Here is a 16,127-nt window from a genome sequence, read left to right as displayed (position 1 = left end):
CACCTTCCCAGTTCTACACATGGACAGCATACTCACTTGTACTACACGCACCGTGTGTGTGTGTGTCTAGCAGGCATTCCTCACTAGGTGATGCTGCTGGCACCTAGATGGCTTTATATCAATAGTGGGTCGGTAGTCATAATGTTCTGCCTAATCAGTGTATATCACTGATGTTATCAGCACTATAAACATCCCACCATTCTTGCTGTTTAATGAGCTTTAAAAAAGTTTCTATTGCAATGTGTTTGTGGGGGATGGGGGAGGGGGAGGTGGGAGGGGGGAGGGCTGCATGCCCATTTAGTTTTGAAATTTGTGAATCATGGTCTGAAAGGCTGTTCACACTTTCACTGTTGGAATGCCCCTCTAATAACGAAGAATGAACAAAAATGTTGTCAGTAGCTATGCTCCTGTTCCTCTGCACTCTGGTTGGAAAGAATAAAGTGTGCTTCAGATGATATTAATTTAGGAGATATTCCAGCATTCTTCTGCTTGTACAATCATTTATAAAATTAATATTAAAATCATCACATACAACTAAGTTTTCATGTGTTCTGTAAAGCGAACCAAGGACTATCTCTAGCTTGAACAGAAATGTCATGAAATCAGAGTTAGAAGAACTGTATATAATTAAAATTAAAACTTTAGTTTCGCTGAATTCAACTGCTGCTGCACAACATTCAGCGACCTGTTCAGTGCAGTGCTTCGATTCATCAATAGATTCAAATGAAATACCATTTTTCATGTACACGGCCACTCCATCATTCTTCAAAGAGCTCTTTGACATTTACACCAGAAGATTTAGATGTGTTAAGAACAATACACTGTGCTGTATTTTATAGGAACTCTTCAATCTAGTCACAGAGCTTGTTTTACACTCATGTTATATGTATTAGTTGACAGTGTGGAAGTATACTGAATGCCTTTTGAAACTCAAGAAGCGCTGCATCAAATGCAGTGTCAGTATGTAATATCTTCTGGGTGATGTGGTCCAACTTAGTGAGCTGGTTTTCAAAAGATTGATGTGTGCTCTGTCCATGTTACCTTCTACAAAAGAAATGCCCTGATGCGTGAACATAAGATTTGTTGCGTAACTCTACAGCGGTGGGAAAGCCAGGATGGAATAATGTCGATATTATGAAAGGGATAGATTGCTACTCACCTTGCAATGGAGATGTTGAGTGCAGGCAAGCACTATAAAAAGACTGCTAAGTGAGTGAGCTTCCAGCTAAAAGGTCTTCTGAATTAGACAACACACACACACACACCACACACACACACACACACACACACACACACACACACACACACACAAAGCAGCAATCTGCACTTGCCATAATTCTGCAGCAGACTTACAAGAAGTAGAAACCTTTACTTGTGTGCATATGTTCTCTTTTTTCCTCCCATGACCTATGGTACAGTAATCATTGATTTAGAGGGATCCAATTTTAGTTGATTTCCTGTCATACAGTCACTTATATCTGTCATGTTGATACTTATGTAGCAAATAGTAGGAGGAATCATAGCATGCTATTCCTCAGTGAAATAGTTTTGGAAAATGGAATTTAACATTTCGACCTTCACACTGTCGTTCTCTATTTTGGGGTCACTATAGTCATGATGGGATTGGATAAAAGGCGTTGATCTGTGGACCAAAATGTTGTAGGATTTTTTGTCATATAGATATATTGTGCCTTAGTTTAGATTTGTGTATCAACAAGGCTTTGGCTACATTTACATTTGTGATGAAATTCTCTTTCCTATCATAGCAATTTTCAAAAATGCCTGTTGAATCACGGTGGGTCTTTCCAGTCCCTCAGAACTTTGTCTGGCATGTACCTGTCCAATGCGTATTATAAAGTACTCTTGATTTTATGATTTATACTGAAAATTTTCAGTCTTGGAGATGAATGTTTGATGTTGGCTGCTATGGTGATCTGAAATCTGTTTGTTGTCATACTTACTTAGCAGCTATATCTTTCAGACTTTCTTAAAATGCATACTGCACCTATAGTCAGTGATGCTATAGCAGCATGATGAGCACTGGTTCCTTCCTATACATCAATTGAATCGAGAGTTTGTGTCATGTATAGTAAGGATATGTGGGATGTTACCCACACAGTTTGTCATTCTATTAGTAACTGTGCAAGGTAGTTCTCTCTCTCTCTCTCTCTCTCTCTCTCTCTCTCTCTCTCTCTCTCTCTCTTTTTTAATGATAGGTATTACACAAATACCTGTTCCTGTGGCTCATCCTAATCACTTGAGTCACCTAGAGTCTGTAGTTGACAAGTTGAAATCTCCCCCTAATACTATAACATTATCAGCAAATTTTATGCAACTCTGTCCAAGTTTTCTCATGAATGTCCTGCCAGTATTGCTCCTGATGCAGGAAGTCTATAAAAGTATCTGATTAATATTTTGATTCATTTTTATACTTGTCTTCATTAAAATTATTTAAAATCCAGAAATTGTACTAATCTCATAAAATATACAAAAATTTATATTGTATTGTTTATAGCTTTAAACATACCTTTGCCACTGATGCTCTACAAAAAGACTGCTAAGCAAGTGAGCTTTCGGCTTTCCAGTAAATGCTGCAATCAGAATTTAAATTTATATTGCTGATCATATCAACTTCCTGTCCCTAATTCTTGGTGGGCATTATCACCATTTATGAGTGACTGTAATTCTTCGCAGTTTCCTGTGATGTGTGATAACAAATGTTACCCTCTGTAATTAATGAGGTCCATAATTCTTGCCCCCCTCCCCCCCTCTGAAATATGAACAGATTTATTTAGGCCTGAGGAAGAGGAGGTGTTTCTGTATCTTAAAAACCCATAAGTGCGTGTCACACAGTTTGTTACCATAATAGGCGTGTCGTGTAGTGCTTAAGAGGGCTCCTGCAAATCTACACCCAATTGCAGAGGTTGAGAAATTTACATCCAAATTTTCACACAGTCATCTGAACCACTGCTTTAAGCCATCTACTCAAATACAAACCAGAGTACCACATTTAGTTTGTGGAATCCAGTGCACTCAGGAGCCTCCAACAAACCCTCCACCACATCTTGGAAGAGACCTCCAGGCAACCATATCAAATGGACATTGGCCTGACTTCCTTGTCATTTCCCTGTGGAACTTCATCGTCTGCCTAACACTTGAGGCTTGCAGTGCCCACTGAATGCACCCTCTGCACTAGCATGGACATAGATTTAAACAGTCTAGACTTCAAACAATGGAAACTCCAAGTAGGAATACCAACAAAGTATGACAAGATAGATTGCTACTTACCATAAAGAAGTCACATCGAGTTGCAGACAGGCAGGATTATGTGAGTGTCTTTTAATCATGCCTATCTATAACTTGACGTGTCTTCTTTACAGTATCTAGAATTCAGTGTAGCGTGTTAATTTTGATGGTGATGGACTGTTAGGACATTTAACACGACAGTTGTAGGAATGTATGTGTTTACCTTTTTAAGTGAGTGCAGTTGAAATCTCCAGCAAGATGGAAGAAAACTGTATTGATGTCAGCAAAATTTTCTCTATGCAACAGAGATAGGTGTAAGGAGAAGGAGAAAGCCTCACATTAAACATAGTTATTGCTACAGCAGATATTTTGTAATGGAAACAATAATCAAAGGTGCGGAAGGACAAACATATGGTCACACGAAACAGTACATTAGACTAAACCATGTTCACAATCAGAGTTATATCTTGTTCAGTATGCTTTTTTAAACATAATTTCCAATCCCTTCTTTTGAACTGCTGTACTGCTACATTCGCCTTATTCGCTGTTTGGATGTGTTCTCTGCCGTTGTTCCTACAATCACTTCTTTTTTACATGGTTTTCATTTTAAATCTCCATTTTACCTCTGCCGAGTCAGAAAACTGTCTTCACTAGTGTTGTTATGGCCATGGATTGGCACACTTGGAAGTGTTTGTGATTGCGTGTGGGAAATTATAAATTTTCACTAGAAAATAGTGGTTGCTCAGAAGCTAGTTAAGTGTCTGTGTTGTTATGTATGTCTATGTGCTGCATGTCAATCAACTGTAGGTGAATGGTTACCATCCTTCATCTTTGTTTATTGCAACTTGTAATTATTTGAAAAGGGGGAAAATACTTGGGACAGAGCACTTCTAATGTAACGACACATCTGTAGAAATAAAATGCTCTCAGAGATTAAGAAAGAATTTTTTTAAAAGTCATATAAATTGTGTGGTTAAAAAGTATTTGTTCTCTTCACAGGTGCGTGGAAAACTAGATAGACATCGACGAACACATACAGGTGAGAAGCCATTTGTCTGTTCAACGTGTGGCAAGGCATTCAGTGATATGCGCAACCTACAATCACATCGGAGCACGCATTCTGATGAACGGCCACACGTCTGCGACACATGCGGACGTGCCTTTCGTGTTCGTTCTCATCTCATTGATCACTACAAGGTCCACTCGAAGGTTTGTTATTCTGTCTTAAAAAGAATTTTGCATCTTATTACGCAAGTGTTGTGGCATTAAAACTGTCATTAAAATTCACAAAATAACAATTTTACTTGTCTCTATATAAAAGATATTAAATCGATTTAGGAATACAGTGACTACTGTTTTGTACCCACTAAGTTGCAAGACAGCACTTTGTTTTTGGTAAAACATTTTTATGTTTAACTTCATCATTTTAAATCAATTGCTTCCGTAATGTAGTGGTCACAGTGTCCTCATTGTGAACCTAGAAGTCATGAGACTGATTTCCAGTATCTCCTCAGAGTGTTTACTCTGAGATGGAAAATTTCTCCTCTCAACCCAAAGAGGCTACTTAAGCCCAAATAAGAAACTCACGAATGTCTGTCAGCATCCCGTAGATGAAGGGAAAAAAAAGGTATTTTCATTGAGTTATCACACCTGACAACTGGAGGTTACGGTGGACTTCTGGGATGGGGTTATTCTGGCAGAGTTAGTAGGTGGAGAAGTCAGACAATTGGCAATATCTCCCACCATGGAGTAACTGTGATTCATAAGGACAATGTTTGCACCTTTGTCTGCAGGTAGGATGATTAAGTGAGAATCTGTTTTGAGGCTGTGTATGGCTGTGTTTTTGTTGAAAGGTTGGTCTCTTAGGAAGGTGAATAAAATCTTCCACACTGCCTGCTAAAATACTTTTATTAAGTCACTCCCAGTTTTGCATCAGTAGAGAGGCATCTTAAGGTAATAGGGATTTTAAACTGTCATGGCATGGCAAAATGATTCCATAGAGTATCAAGATATCTGTTTCTATCTAGAAACAGATGAGGGTGTGCAGACACTATATTATTGAAGATATTCTGTAGTAATATGTAGTAAGGATAATTCCTATCTGGATCCTTCTCTCCACCACCAGCTATTTTTAACTGCACAGATGCGAGTTATCCTTACAACACATTATCCATTCCAGAGCTATCCTGTTCTCAACCTACAATAATTTTACTGTCCCCGCACCATTCACCCAACAGTTTCTGCCCCCTCTGTCTCCTTTTACCAGCTCCCAGTTCATGTCCTCTCATCTCATTGTGTGTTGTCCTCTGCCATCATCCACCAGTCTTTTCCCCTCTGTCCTCCTCTCCCACAGCAACCCGATGCTGCATCTGGCAGCCTGGTCCAGCAACTTCTAATCCCTGCTCGATCTCCCTTCCTCCATCTGAATCATGCTAGTTCTCCCCCTTCAATATCCCACTCCAGATTTCTTCTTTCGATTTACTCAATAGTTACAGTCTGGCCAGAGCGGTGTAAGATAAAGATTTCTTCTTTCGATTTACTCAATAGTTGCAGTCTGGCCAGAACAGTGTAAGATAACTGTCATGTGTACATGAGGTCCGCCTACTTGTTTGTTTTCCTTTCTTTTCTGAAAAAGGCTTTGGCCAAAAGCTCAGTGTGTAGCAGCCTTTTAGTTGTACATGTCTGCAACTGTGGGCCATGTTTATGATCAGTAATAGTCTGTTGTTGCTGTTGTTGTTGTTGTTATCAGTCCATAGTCATGTTTGATGCAGCACTCTATGCTACTCTATCCTGTGCAGGCCTATTCAACTCTTGGTCCCCCATCCCTCTCTACCAATTCCCCCCCCCCCCCCCCCCCAATCCCACACACTTCCCTTGAGTACTAAATTGGTGAGCCCTTGATGTTTCAGAATGTGTTGTATCAACTGATCCCTTCTTTTAGTCAAGCTATGCCACAAATTTCTTGTCTCCTCAGTTCCGTTCAGTACTTCTTCATTAGTTATTTGATCTACCCATCTAATCTTCAGCATTCTTATGGAGCATCACATCTACATCTACGTGACTACTCTGCAATTCACATTTAAGTGCTTGGCAGAGGGTTCATCGAACCACAATCATACTATCTCTCTACTATTCCACTCCCGAACAGCGAGCGGGAAAAACGAACACCTAAACCTTTCTGTTCGAGCTCTGATTTCTCTTATTTTATTTTGATGATCATTCTTACCTATGTAGGTTGGGCTCAACAAAATATTTTCGCATTCGGAAGATAAAGTTGGTGACTGAAATTTTGTAAAAAGGTCTCACCGCGACGAAAAACGTCTATGCTGTAATGACTTCCATCCCAACTCGTGTATCATATTTGCCACACTCTCTCCCCTATAACGCGATAATACAAAATGAGCTGCCCTTTTTTGCACCCTTTCGATGTCCTCCGTCAATCCCACCTGGTAAGGATCCCACACCGCACAGCAATATTCTAACAGAGGACGAACGAGTGTAGTGTAAGCTGTCTCTTTAGTGGACTTGTTGCATCTTCTAAGTGTCCTGCCAATGAAACGCAACCTTTGGCTCGCCTTCCCGACAATATTATCTATGTGGTCCTTCACATTTCAAAAACTTCTATTGTCTTCATGCCTAAACTGTTTCTCGTCCGTGTTTCAGTTCCATACATTGCTTCACTCCAGACAAATACATCCAGGAATACATCCAGGTTCTCACATTTATTTTCGATGTTAACAAATCTCTCTTCTTCAGAAATGCTTTTCTTGCCAATGCCTGTCTGCATTTTATATCCTCACTACTTCAACCATCATTAGTTATTTTGCTGCCAAAATAGCAAAACTCACCCATACTTTAAGTGTCTCATTGCCTAATCTAATTCGTTCAGCATCACTTGCTTTAATTTGACTAAATTTCAATATCCTTATTTTGCTTGGGTTGCTCTTCATCTTGTATCCTCCATCTAAGACACTATACATTCTGTTCAGCCACTCTTCGGAGTCCTTTGCTGTCTCAGGCAGAATTACCTTGTCATTCCAAAACCTCATAGTTTTTATTTCTTCTCCCTGAATTTTCATTCCTTCTCCAAATTTTCCTTTGATTTCTTGCACTGCTTTCTGAGTGTACAGATTGAAGAACATCAGGGATAGGCTACAACACTCACTCACTCCCTTCTCAACCACTGCTTCCCTTGCATGTCCCTTAGCTCTTTAACTGCCATCTGGTTTGTGTACAAGTTGTAAATAGCCTTTCAGTCCCTGTATTTTACCTCTGCTCATGGAAGAGAGTTGTCATGGCTGGTTCTTCCAAGGTTATCAGTAGTTCTGACGGAATATCGTCTACTCCCAGGACCTTGTTTCAACTTAGTTCTTTCAGTGCTCTGTCAGATTCTTCTCATAGTATCATATCCCCTCTCTCATCTTCGTCTACTTCTGTAGCAACGCTCACCTGCTTTGTCTCTTCATTTGTTGTCTTCAGTGTTGACGTACTGGCTGAAAAAATAGGGGATGGAGGTGCAACCACTATCTACTGTAAATGATATATCTGACAGATGCACATTTGTGTTTCACAGTCTTTACTTTCACTGTTCACAACCCCCCAATATTACAGTTATAAGGTCACTGCACTATTGTTTAACTTCCAATAAGCCTAATTAATAGGTTTCAGGCAAACTTCCACATACTGCTACCATAGTTTACTATTGAATATCTACAAGCAGTGAAAACCTAACCACAACGTTCACAGTTCTTGAAGAATAGATAGGTACGTATGGAGCACAAGCATTGTTGTGATTCCAACCAGCACAGATTTCTCACCTGAAACTTGGCCATGGACTGACTGTCTTGGGACCAAAAATTGTGCCCTTATATATCCTCACAATAATAGATGCTGAACTTCTAAGTTAAATTACAGAAGTTACAGTTAAAACTTAACTCAATAAATTAACTGAATACACCGAAAAATTCTTTCCTTTTATCAGTTTCTTCTATTACAAGGTGTAGACTGAATTATTTGTTTAAATCATGGAATTAACAATTACCGTTAAGCAAACAAAACTTTTGACAAAACTGGTAATTACTTCTGAATTAATTAAGTACTGGCTTTGCTAACATGTTTTCGAATAGAGCTAAATAGATACTTTAAGATTACTAGTATTTCATCTTCCAAATGTTTATAATTAGTACAGATTTTGTATTTGTTTATATGTCAACAGTAGAATTTCAGTTATGAAACAATTACTATTTTGCCCTATAATGAAAGATAATAACTAGGAATAGTTGAGATAAATTAGAAAATCAATTACATACATAAAACTAAGCACAAAATAAGATCTGGTGTTATATATTAAAGACTAAGGGCCAACCTTTTTCTTTTATGAAAATGCACATTATATAAACTTATGTTAATGGTAATTAGTTAAAATTGAAAAAAAAAATGAATTTTAAGGAGGCCGATAGCAAAACAAAAGGGAAGTAAAATTATCCCAGTTTGTTTTGTCACACGCCCTCTTCCATTTCTGTAATATTGCTTTCAAGTTAATGGCGATTGTATAGGCCCTGAATATACCTTCTTCCTTTCAGTTTTCCTGTCTTTGTGTAGGACTGGTTTTCCATCTAAGCTGCTGATATTCATAGCCTTGCTTCTCTTTTCCCTTTAATTTTGATTCAGGTGTTATCTATCTTTCTCCTATTGAAATATGCTTCTGAATCCTTATATTCGTCCTGTAGTCATTCCTTCTTAGCCATTTTGAACTTCATGTCAGTCTTATTTTTTAGACATTTGTATTCCCTTTTGCCTGCTTCATTTACTGTACTTTTATATTTTCTCCATTCATCAGTTAAATGCAGTATCTCCCGTGTTATCCAAGGATTTCCACTAGGCCTTGTCTTTTTGCCCATTTGATTGTCTGCTGCTTTCACTGTTTCATCTCTTGATGCTACTCATTCGTCATCTACTGTATACCTGTCCCTCTTATAGTCGATCTTTGCTACTGCTTGCTCTCAAACTCTCAACAACCTCTAGTTCTTTCAACTTATTCAGGTTCCATTTTCTTAATTTCCTACTTTTTTTTCAGTTTCTTCAGCTTTAATCTACTGTTCACAGCCAATCAATTTTGGTCAGAGTCCACATCTGCCATGCCTTACAATTTAATAATTGGTTCCAAAATCTCTGTCTTACCATTATATAGTCAATCTGAAACCTTCTGGTGCCTCGAGGTCTTTTCCATGTATACAGTTTTATTTCATGATTCTTAAATCAAGTGTTATCAATGATTAATTCTACCAGGGGGCTTCCTCTATCATTCCTTTCTGCTAATCCATATTCACATACTATTTTTCCTTCTCTTCCTTTTCCTACTTTCGAATTCCAGTCCCTCATCACAATTAAATTTTCATCTCCCTTAACTGTCTGAATATTTTCTTTTATCTCATGATACATTTCTTCATGTCTGTCTTGGCTACAGTAATGCGTTCAATATGCTGTTCATGGTGGCTTACCTGCATTCCTTTTTTCTTATTTATTATTAAACCAATTCCTGTGTTACACCTATTGACTTTGTAATTATAACCCTGTATTCATATGACCAGAAGTCCTTCGCCTCCTGCCACCAAACTTAACTAACTCCTACTATATCCAACTTCAACTTATCCGTTACCCTTTTTTAAATTTTCTTCCTTACCTGCCCAGTTTGGGGATCTTACATTCCACACTCAATCCATAGAACCCCGTTTTTGTTTCTCCTGATGACAATATCGTCGTTTATGGTTTATGGTTGGGGGGGGGGGGGGGGGGTAGTAATCTATCCTTTTCATGAACAGTGTTTCCTGATGTGAATAGAAATTGAACATAAAATACCATAAGTAAAATCAACCTCGTTAGTAATGAACTGTTTTTTATGTAAAATACAAGCCACATTGTAAATATGTTTCATTACAGACCATTGATTTTAAAAAAATGCTTTTGGGACATACCCATACAGCCACCTCAACCATGGATTTGTCAGTTATGACTATACAAACCTAAGGACAGCACAACACACAGTCCCTGAGTGGAGGAAATATCCACTTCAGCTGGGAATCAAAACCAAGCCTCTTCGGAGCAATCCACTGTGTGACTTCACAGCGACCGAAGTGGACAGACCACTGGTTTTTTTTTTTATTTATGTATTTATTTTTTTCACTCGCCCTCTCTCTCTATCCATCTCTACCTCCCCCCTATCTGTGTCCACCTCCTCCTTCCCCCCTCTCTCTGTCCATCTCCTCCCCCTCATGCTTCACTGGCAATCACCCCCACCACAGCAAGAGGTTAGTGGTTCTTACCACACAGTATTTCTTTCCAGATAGTAAATAATATGTATACCAGGTCTAGTTGAAATCGACCCAGGGGTTTAGGAGGCACTTCTTATCCACGGCTTCCATCCATGTATGCATATCACATGCATTTCACAAGTATATTTTATGTGTGTTTCAATATATTTCAGACATATTTGTAAACACATTTCACTTCTTTTTTTCACACAGCTCAATGTTAATAATGGCTATCTCCTGAACTATGTGTCGTGCAATGATATAATTTTGTAGGTACATTCACTGGTACATTGTCTGCAAAGTGTGTCATGAATAGAACTAGTAGCAAAGAGGTAATGATTTGAAATGGCATGCCTGCTGTGGCAGTTTTACTGCAGGAACTGTGAAAACTTTGTAAACAATAAACTTTTTTCCTTTCATCATTTTGTGCAGGATGTCAGCGAGAAAAAGTTTCATAAATTATGTGCAGAGTTTGTTGCTAGTAATTACATGCTCTCATTCTCAAATACTGCGTGAATAAAGTCTGAGCATTTGCACGTCATGGGATATACTTTTTTTTTTTTTCCTCCCTCAACCCCACCCTTTTGACAGATAGGTGGTTCTTACCCTGGATTGAAATGTGGGTGATTTCTCCACCTGGCTTCATCTTTCCATTTCGTGTGTGCAATCTGTAATGAAGTTTGTTGAGGTGGACCTGCTAGTGAGTTCCAACCAGCTGTGATGCAGTAGCCTTCACAGAACTTTGTCTCCCTGTGCATGGATGGGTGCTGAATGGCAGCAGCAATTGTCCTCCAAGCTACTTCACTAGTATAAACAACTGAACTTTAAACTTCCTGTATTCACACTTTCTTTTACAACAACTCTATCTCATATACTAAGTGGTTTGACAGATTGTTTTATACATATTTAGCTTGTGCAAAAACAAGACAGGAATTATATATCACATAACCCAATTCAGCAGTCATTTGTTACAGTGTCCATTATGGTCACGACCTTTCCCCTTGTCTCTAAACAGCTTCAAAGTGTGATACCAAGAAACAAGCACCCTCACATAGCATTTGGGAATGCTCACTCCCCATCTTGTCTTGTAGAAGTGATGGATTCAAAGTATTCTTCCATCTAGACATACCATAATAACATTTCCCACAGCTGGATGTCACGATATGTACTTACTTACTTCTAAATGTCATAAACATCTTTCATCATCACAGGGCTTGAAAGTGAGATATGTTATCCTAAAAATGTCATGTCACACGTCACCCCCTCAGTGCTTCCTTTCAGACAGTAAGTGAGGTGTGTATCAAGTTTGGTTCAGATTGATCTTTTAGTTTGGGACGTGGAACATGTGTAAACGTGTGTGTGTGTGTGTGTGTGTGTGTGTGTGTGTGTGTGTGTGTGTGTGTGTGTGTGCGCGTGTGCGTGCGTGTGCGTGTGCGTGCGTGTGTGTGCGTGCGTGCGCGCGCGCGCGCGCGCGCGAGAGTGAGTATATACCTGTCCTTTTTTCCCCTTAAGGTAAGTCTTTCCGCTCCCGGGATTGGAATGATTCCTTACCCTCTCCCTTAAAACCCACACCCTTTCGTCTTTCCCTCTCCTTCCCTCTTTCCTGAAGAAGCCACCGTTGGTTGCAAAAGTTTGAATTTTGTGTGTATATATATACATTAAAAACAAAGATTCCAAGACTTACCAAGCGGGAAAGCGCCGGTAGATAGGCACAATGAATAAAACACACACACAGAATTTTTTATGTTTTATTCATTGTGCCTATCTACCGGCACTTTCCCGCTTGGTAAGTCTTGGAATCTTTGTTTTTAATATATTTTTCCCATGTTGAAGTTTCTTTTTATTTTATATATATATAAACACACACACACACACACACACACAGAGTCCCATAGTCCCATGTGGAAGTTTCCTTCTATTTTATATATATATATATATATATATATATATAGACACACACACTGCATATTACAGTTACTGTGGAGGGAGAGGGGGAAAATATTAGCCCTTTTTCACTTACATTAAATAGCTGCTGCTTATCTAGTTATATCCACAGGACTACATTGATATTTAGGAACCTCTAAGTATTGTATGACATTTGTCTTCATTTCTCGTCTCTGATGTTTTACGCATCCTTTTATTGGTATATCTTGCTACTTACAGGACACACCTTTCACCTGTGATACTTGTGGAAAGTCTTTTAAGTGGAAGACGAACCTCAACATCCACAGGAACGTACACACTGGGGAACGTTTCCCTTGCAATTTGTGTGGCAACGAGTACATTCGGCGAGCCGACCTGACGAAACACCGACGCTCCCATGGGCCCGCTTCCCTCACAGACACTGCGGTGGAGGCAGAGGAGGAAGCACCCCCAGAGGGTGACGGTGATAGCCGATCTGCATCGTGCGACTATGTTTGCGCTGTGTGTTGCAAGAGTTACAGTGACCAGGCTGTGCTGCAGAAGCATCTCAGGACACATGGCGAGCACCGTCCCTTTGTCTGTGATATTTGTGGGAAGGGCTTCCACTTCCACTGGTACCTCAGCTCACACAAGAAGGCCCACCTTGATAGTAAAACTTACACTTGTAGGACTTGTGGCAAATCGTTCAACAAGAAAAACTGTTTACTCTCCCACACGAGGTGCCACGCTGAACAGGGTTTATGATATTACGCTTAAAAGCAGTACAAAGTGTTGTTGTTTTATGTCTTATATTTTGTACAAATAATTAGCCATATTTCAGCGGAGTTTGGGTGCAAAGTTTGTAACTGTAATGTGTTTTACATTTACATTTTGAAGTCTGTTGATGCTTCAGCCTAAAGAGATAATGTTGACAGTTTCGTTTGTTTATATTTACAGTTAATTGTGTTTGGTTTGCTTTGTTAGAAGAATTTATTTGGTCTCAGTAACCCCATTTTGTGTGGGAAATAATTTTAAAGTTACATACAGTATTATTTTCAATATGTAAATAAATTCTTTCGACTTATTTTTGTGATTACATCTCTTATCTAGTTTGTTGTTGACTGTATGAAACCATTTCAAATATGGTTCTAAGCTATATTTTGTTGTAATTATAAAAGAGTGGAAGACATTTTTTTAAATGTTTATATTTAAGCAGATGTTAATTTATCATAGGTCAATTTCTTTCTTCTTCATCTTGTGGCCTAAATTTTCACTCATTGGATAGTAGTGATCTGCAGTTTGTTGAAACAAAAAGCATGTAAAGGTAACACTGTTAATTTTGAACCAGCCACAGTTTGACTGTCAGTTTGCGGTTTATATTCATATGGCATAGTGTTTAGACCTATTTGTGCGGTGATACATTTAATTTTGTAAAGCATACTGTCACATTCCAGACATCTAGGTAGATAATAGGCAACAGGATTAAATTACATTAAAATCTTTTGAGGTGTACAGACACATCATCACATTAAATACTAAAATAACACACGTTTCAGCCATTTTACAGTGTCCTCCTGCAGGACATAGTCTAGTCTAGTGTGAGGAAGGTTGCTGCAACACAGCTGAAACATTTTTTTATTTTAGTAATCTATTTTATATGACATGCAAAAGGATTTTAATGTAATTGATACTGGCCATGAAAGCCTAAATATTTGTGTCAGGAACAAAATTGTGTATACTGGGTGGTACTGAAAAGAACTTGTATCACATATGTGGTGTTAGGTGAACAAATTGCCTTTTCTGTAGGTACCATGCTGAGGGTAGTCAGTACCAAACTGAAGACTTAAATTGCCCTCAGATAAAAACCCTATTCAAATACCTACAACTAATCCAGGAAACAAATGAGGGGCCTCACTTGGCCACACACTGTGTCAAAAAACTTACATCCCAAGACTGAATTCTCGAGCCCTGGCAGCACTTGTACCAAAGTCTTGTTTCCACCAACCCCACTCTTTCTTTAATGACTGCAGTATGCATTGACCTTTTTTGATCCTATCACTTGAAGTTCTGTGAAAATCCTTCCTTCAACCCTGTAGGACAGTTGACATTGTATAGTACCTAGCAGCTTATCAGTGGTGCCACACGTGTGGTCGGAAGCTATTAGTACCACCTTCTCATGTCTTAATCGAATAACATTCTCTGCTATGCCTATGAGCATCATCCCACTGATAACAATGCAATATCTCCAGCTGTGTGGCCACTCCTCACTACATTATACTGCGGAATTACCTCAACTTTTTATTGTTTTTTGGTAGTATGTAATAAACTACATATACACTACCATCAAAAGTTGTTTTTGACTGTGACAGTATGAAACTCCCAAGTACAAAATGTAATTAGGGAAAGTTGGTTTAGGTGTGTGTGCTGCAACTGTTTTACCTACATCATGTTATCTCTTTCTGGCATATTGTTGAGTAGCAGTAAGATGACTTATGTGTGGTTCCACATTTTCATCTCAATATTTGAAAACTTGTATCTGTGCATCGACATATTACTGCTTTTTGCTGCACCCACGGATATGGGACCAGAACTCAATGTCTTTACCTCACAACATTACAGGACAGAAATAAAATGTAGCAGTGTTCATAATATTTTAATTGCAAAGTATTGATGCTTGTTTATTTGACTTGCCTTTTCCTCTTTGTTTATCCTACTTGCCTTTTCCTCAAGGTTATGTTTCAGATAGTGTCATTTAGTGGGTAAGTATCATATTAAAAGTTTAAAGTTGTGGAGATTCAATTCCAGTTAATTCTAGGATTTTCTTCACTCAGTACTTTCTGTATGTGCAAGATTACAAATTGCAAAGTGATTGGGAGATCAAACTTGATTGTAAATTTCTCTTTTAAAATCTGACAAACAAATATTGAAATTGGAGGGAGGCAAGGGCAATACCGCTTCCCTTCAGACTGTCTAGCAAACTCTGTGGTGCTCAAGCCAGTTTCTAGGCTGACGATTGTTTTACTTCAACAACATTATGAAACAGTTATATTCCTACTCATTTTAAAGTTGACATGTTGAATTGAAGACAGACAGGCAAAACGAAAAGACCGTTACACGAGCTTTCAGCCAAAGTCTTCTACAGAAAAAAACTGCACACACACACACAAAAGCAACCACACATCATGCACACATGATCACTATCTTCAGCCACTCCAGCCTGAATGCAACTCTCACACTGAATGAAAGCAGCAGTCCAGAGTGGGATGGGGAAAGGAGAGGGATATAAGGGTATGGGTGACAGGAGAGAAGGGCACTGTGTGGCAGAGCATGCAGGGACTAAAAGGCAGCAGGACAAGGGAAATGGAAAAGAAGAGGAGAAGAGAAGAGGAGGGAAAGATCAATGGGTGCATTGGCAGAGAGCGGTGCACAATGAGGGTGAGGGGACATGAACAGTGAGGAAGTGATAGGGCAGAGGGGCAAAAACTATTGGCTGGAGGGTATGGGAACAGTATTTTGCTGTAGATTAAGAACTGGATGATTTTAGGAGTGGAGAATGTGTTGTGAGAATAACTCCCAACTAGGCTCTGCCCTCCCCCACCAGCTTTCTGAATTATGCAGATGGGAGTTGTTGTTCAACACATTCTCCAATACATCATCAGTGGTGGCATT

At 39.0% G+C, this 16,127-nt stretch overlaps 1 protein-coding gene across 2 annotated transcripts in view; it reads left to right on the top strand.

The window, feature by feature from the left end:
- The window catches only part of LOC126335042 (uncharacterized), a 107,045-nt gene extending 91,923 nt beyond the window's left edge, over positions 1–15,122 (top strand). Inside the window, exons 6-7 of one of the 2 annotated variants that reach the window (XM_049997911.1) lie at positions 4,246–4,455; positions 12,720–15,122. In XM_049997911.1, the coding sequence (XP_049853868.1) occupies positions 4,246–4,455; positions 12,720–13,223 (714 nt within the window). In that variant the 3' untranslated portion in view covers positions 13,224–15,122. Of the gene's footprint in view, positions 1–4,245; positions 4,456–12,719 lie in introns of those variants that run through there. The other variant, XM_049997912.1, reaches the window with a different exon arrangement.
- Positions 15,123–16,127: the final 1,005 nt, after the last annotated feature.

Source organism: Schistocerca gregaria, chromosome 2, assembly GCF_023897955.1.
Source record: "Schistocerca gregaria isolate iqSchGreg1 chromosome 2, iqSchGreg1.2, whole genome shotgun sequence".
Taxonomy (NCBI): domain Eukaryota; kingdom Metazoa; phylum Arthropoda; class Insecta; order Orthoptera; family Acrididae; genus Schistocerca; species Schistocerca gregaria.
This window is presented reverse-complemented; position numbering and strand designations above follow the sequence as displayed.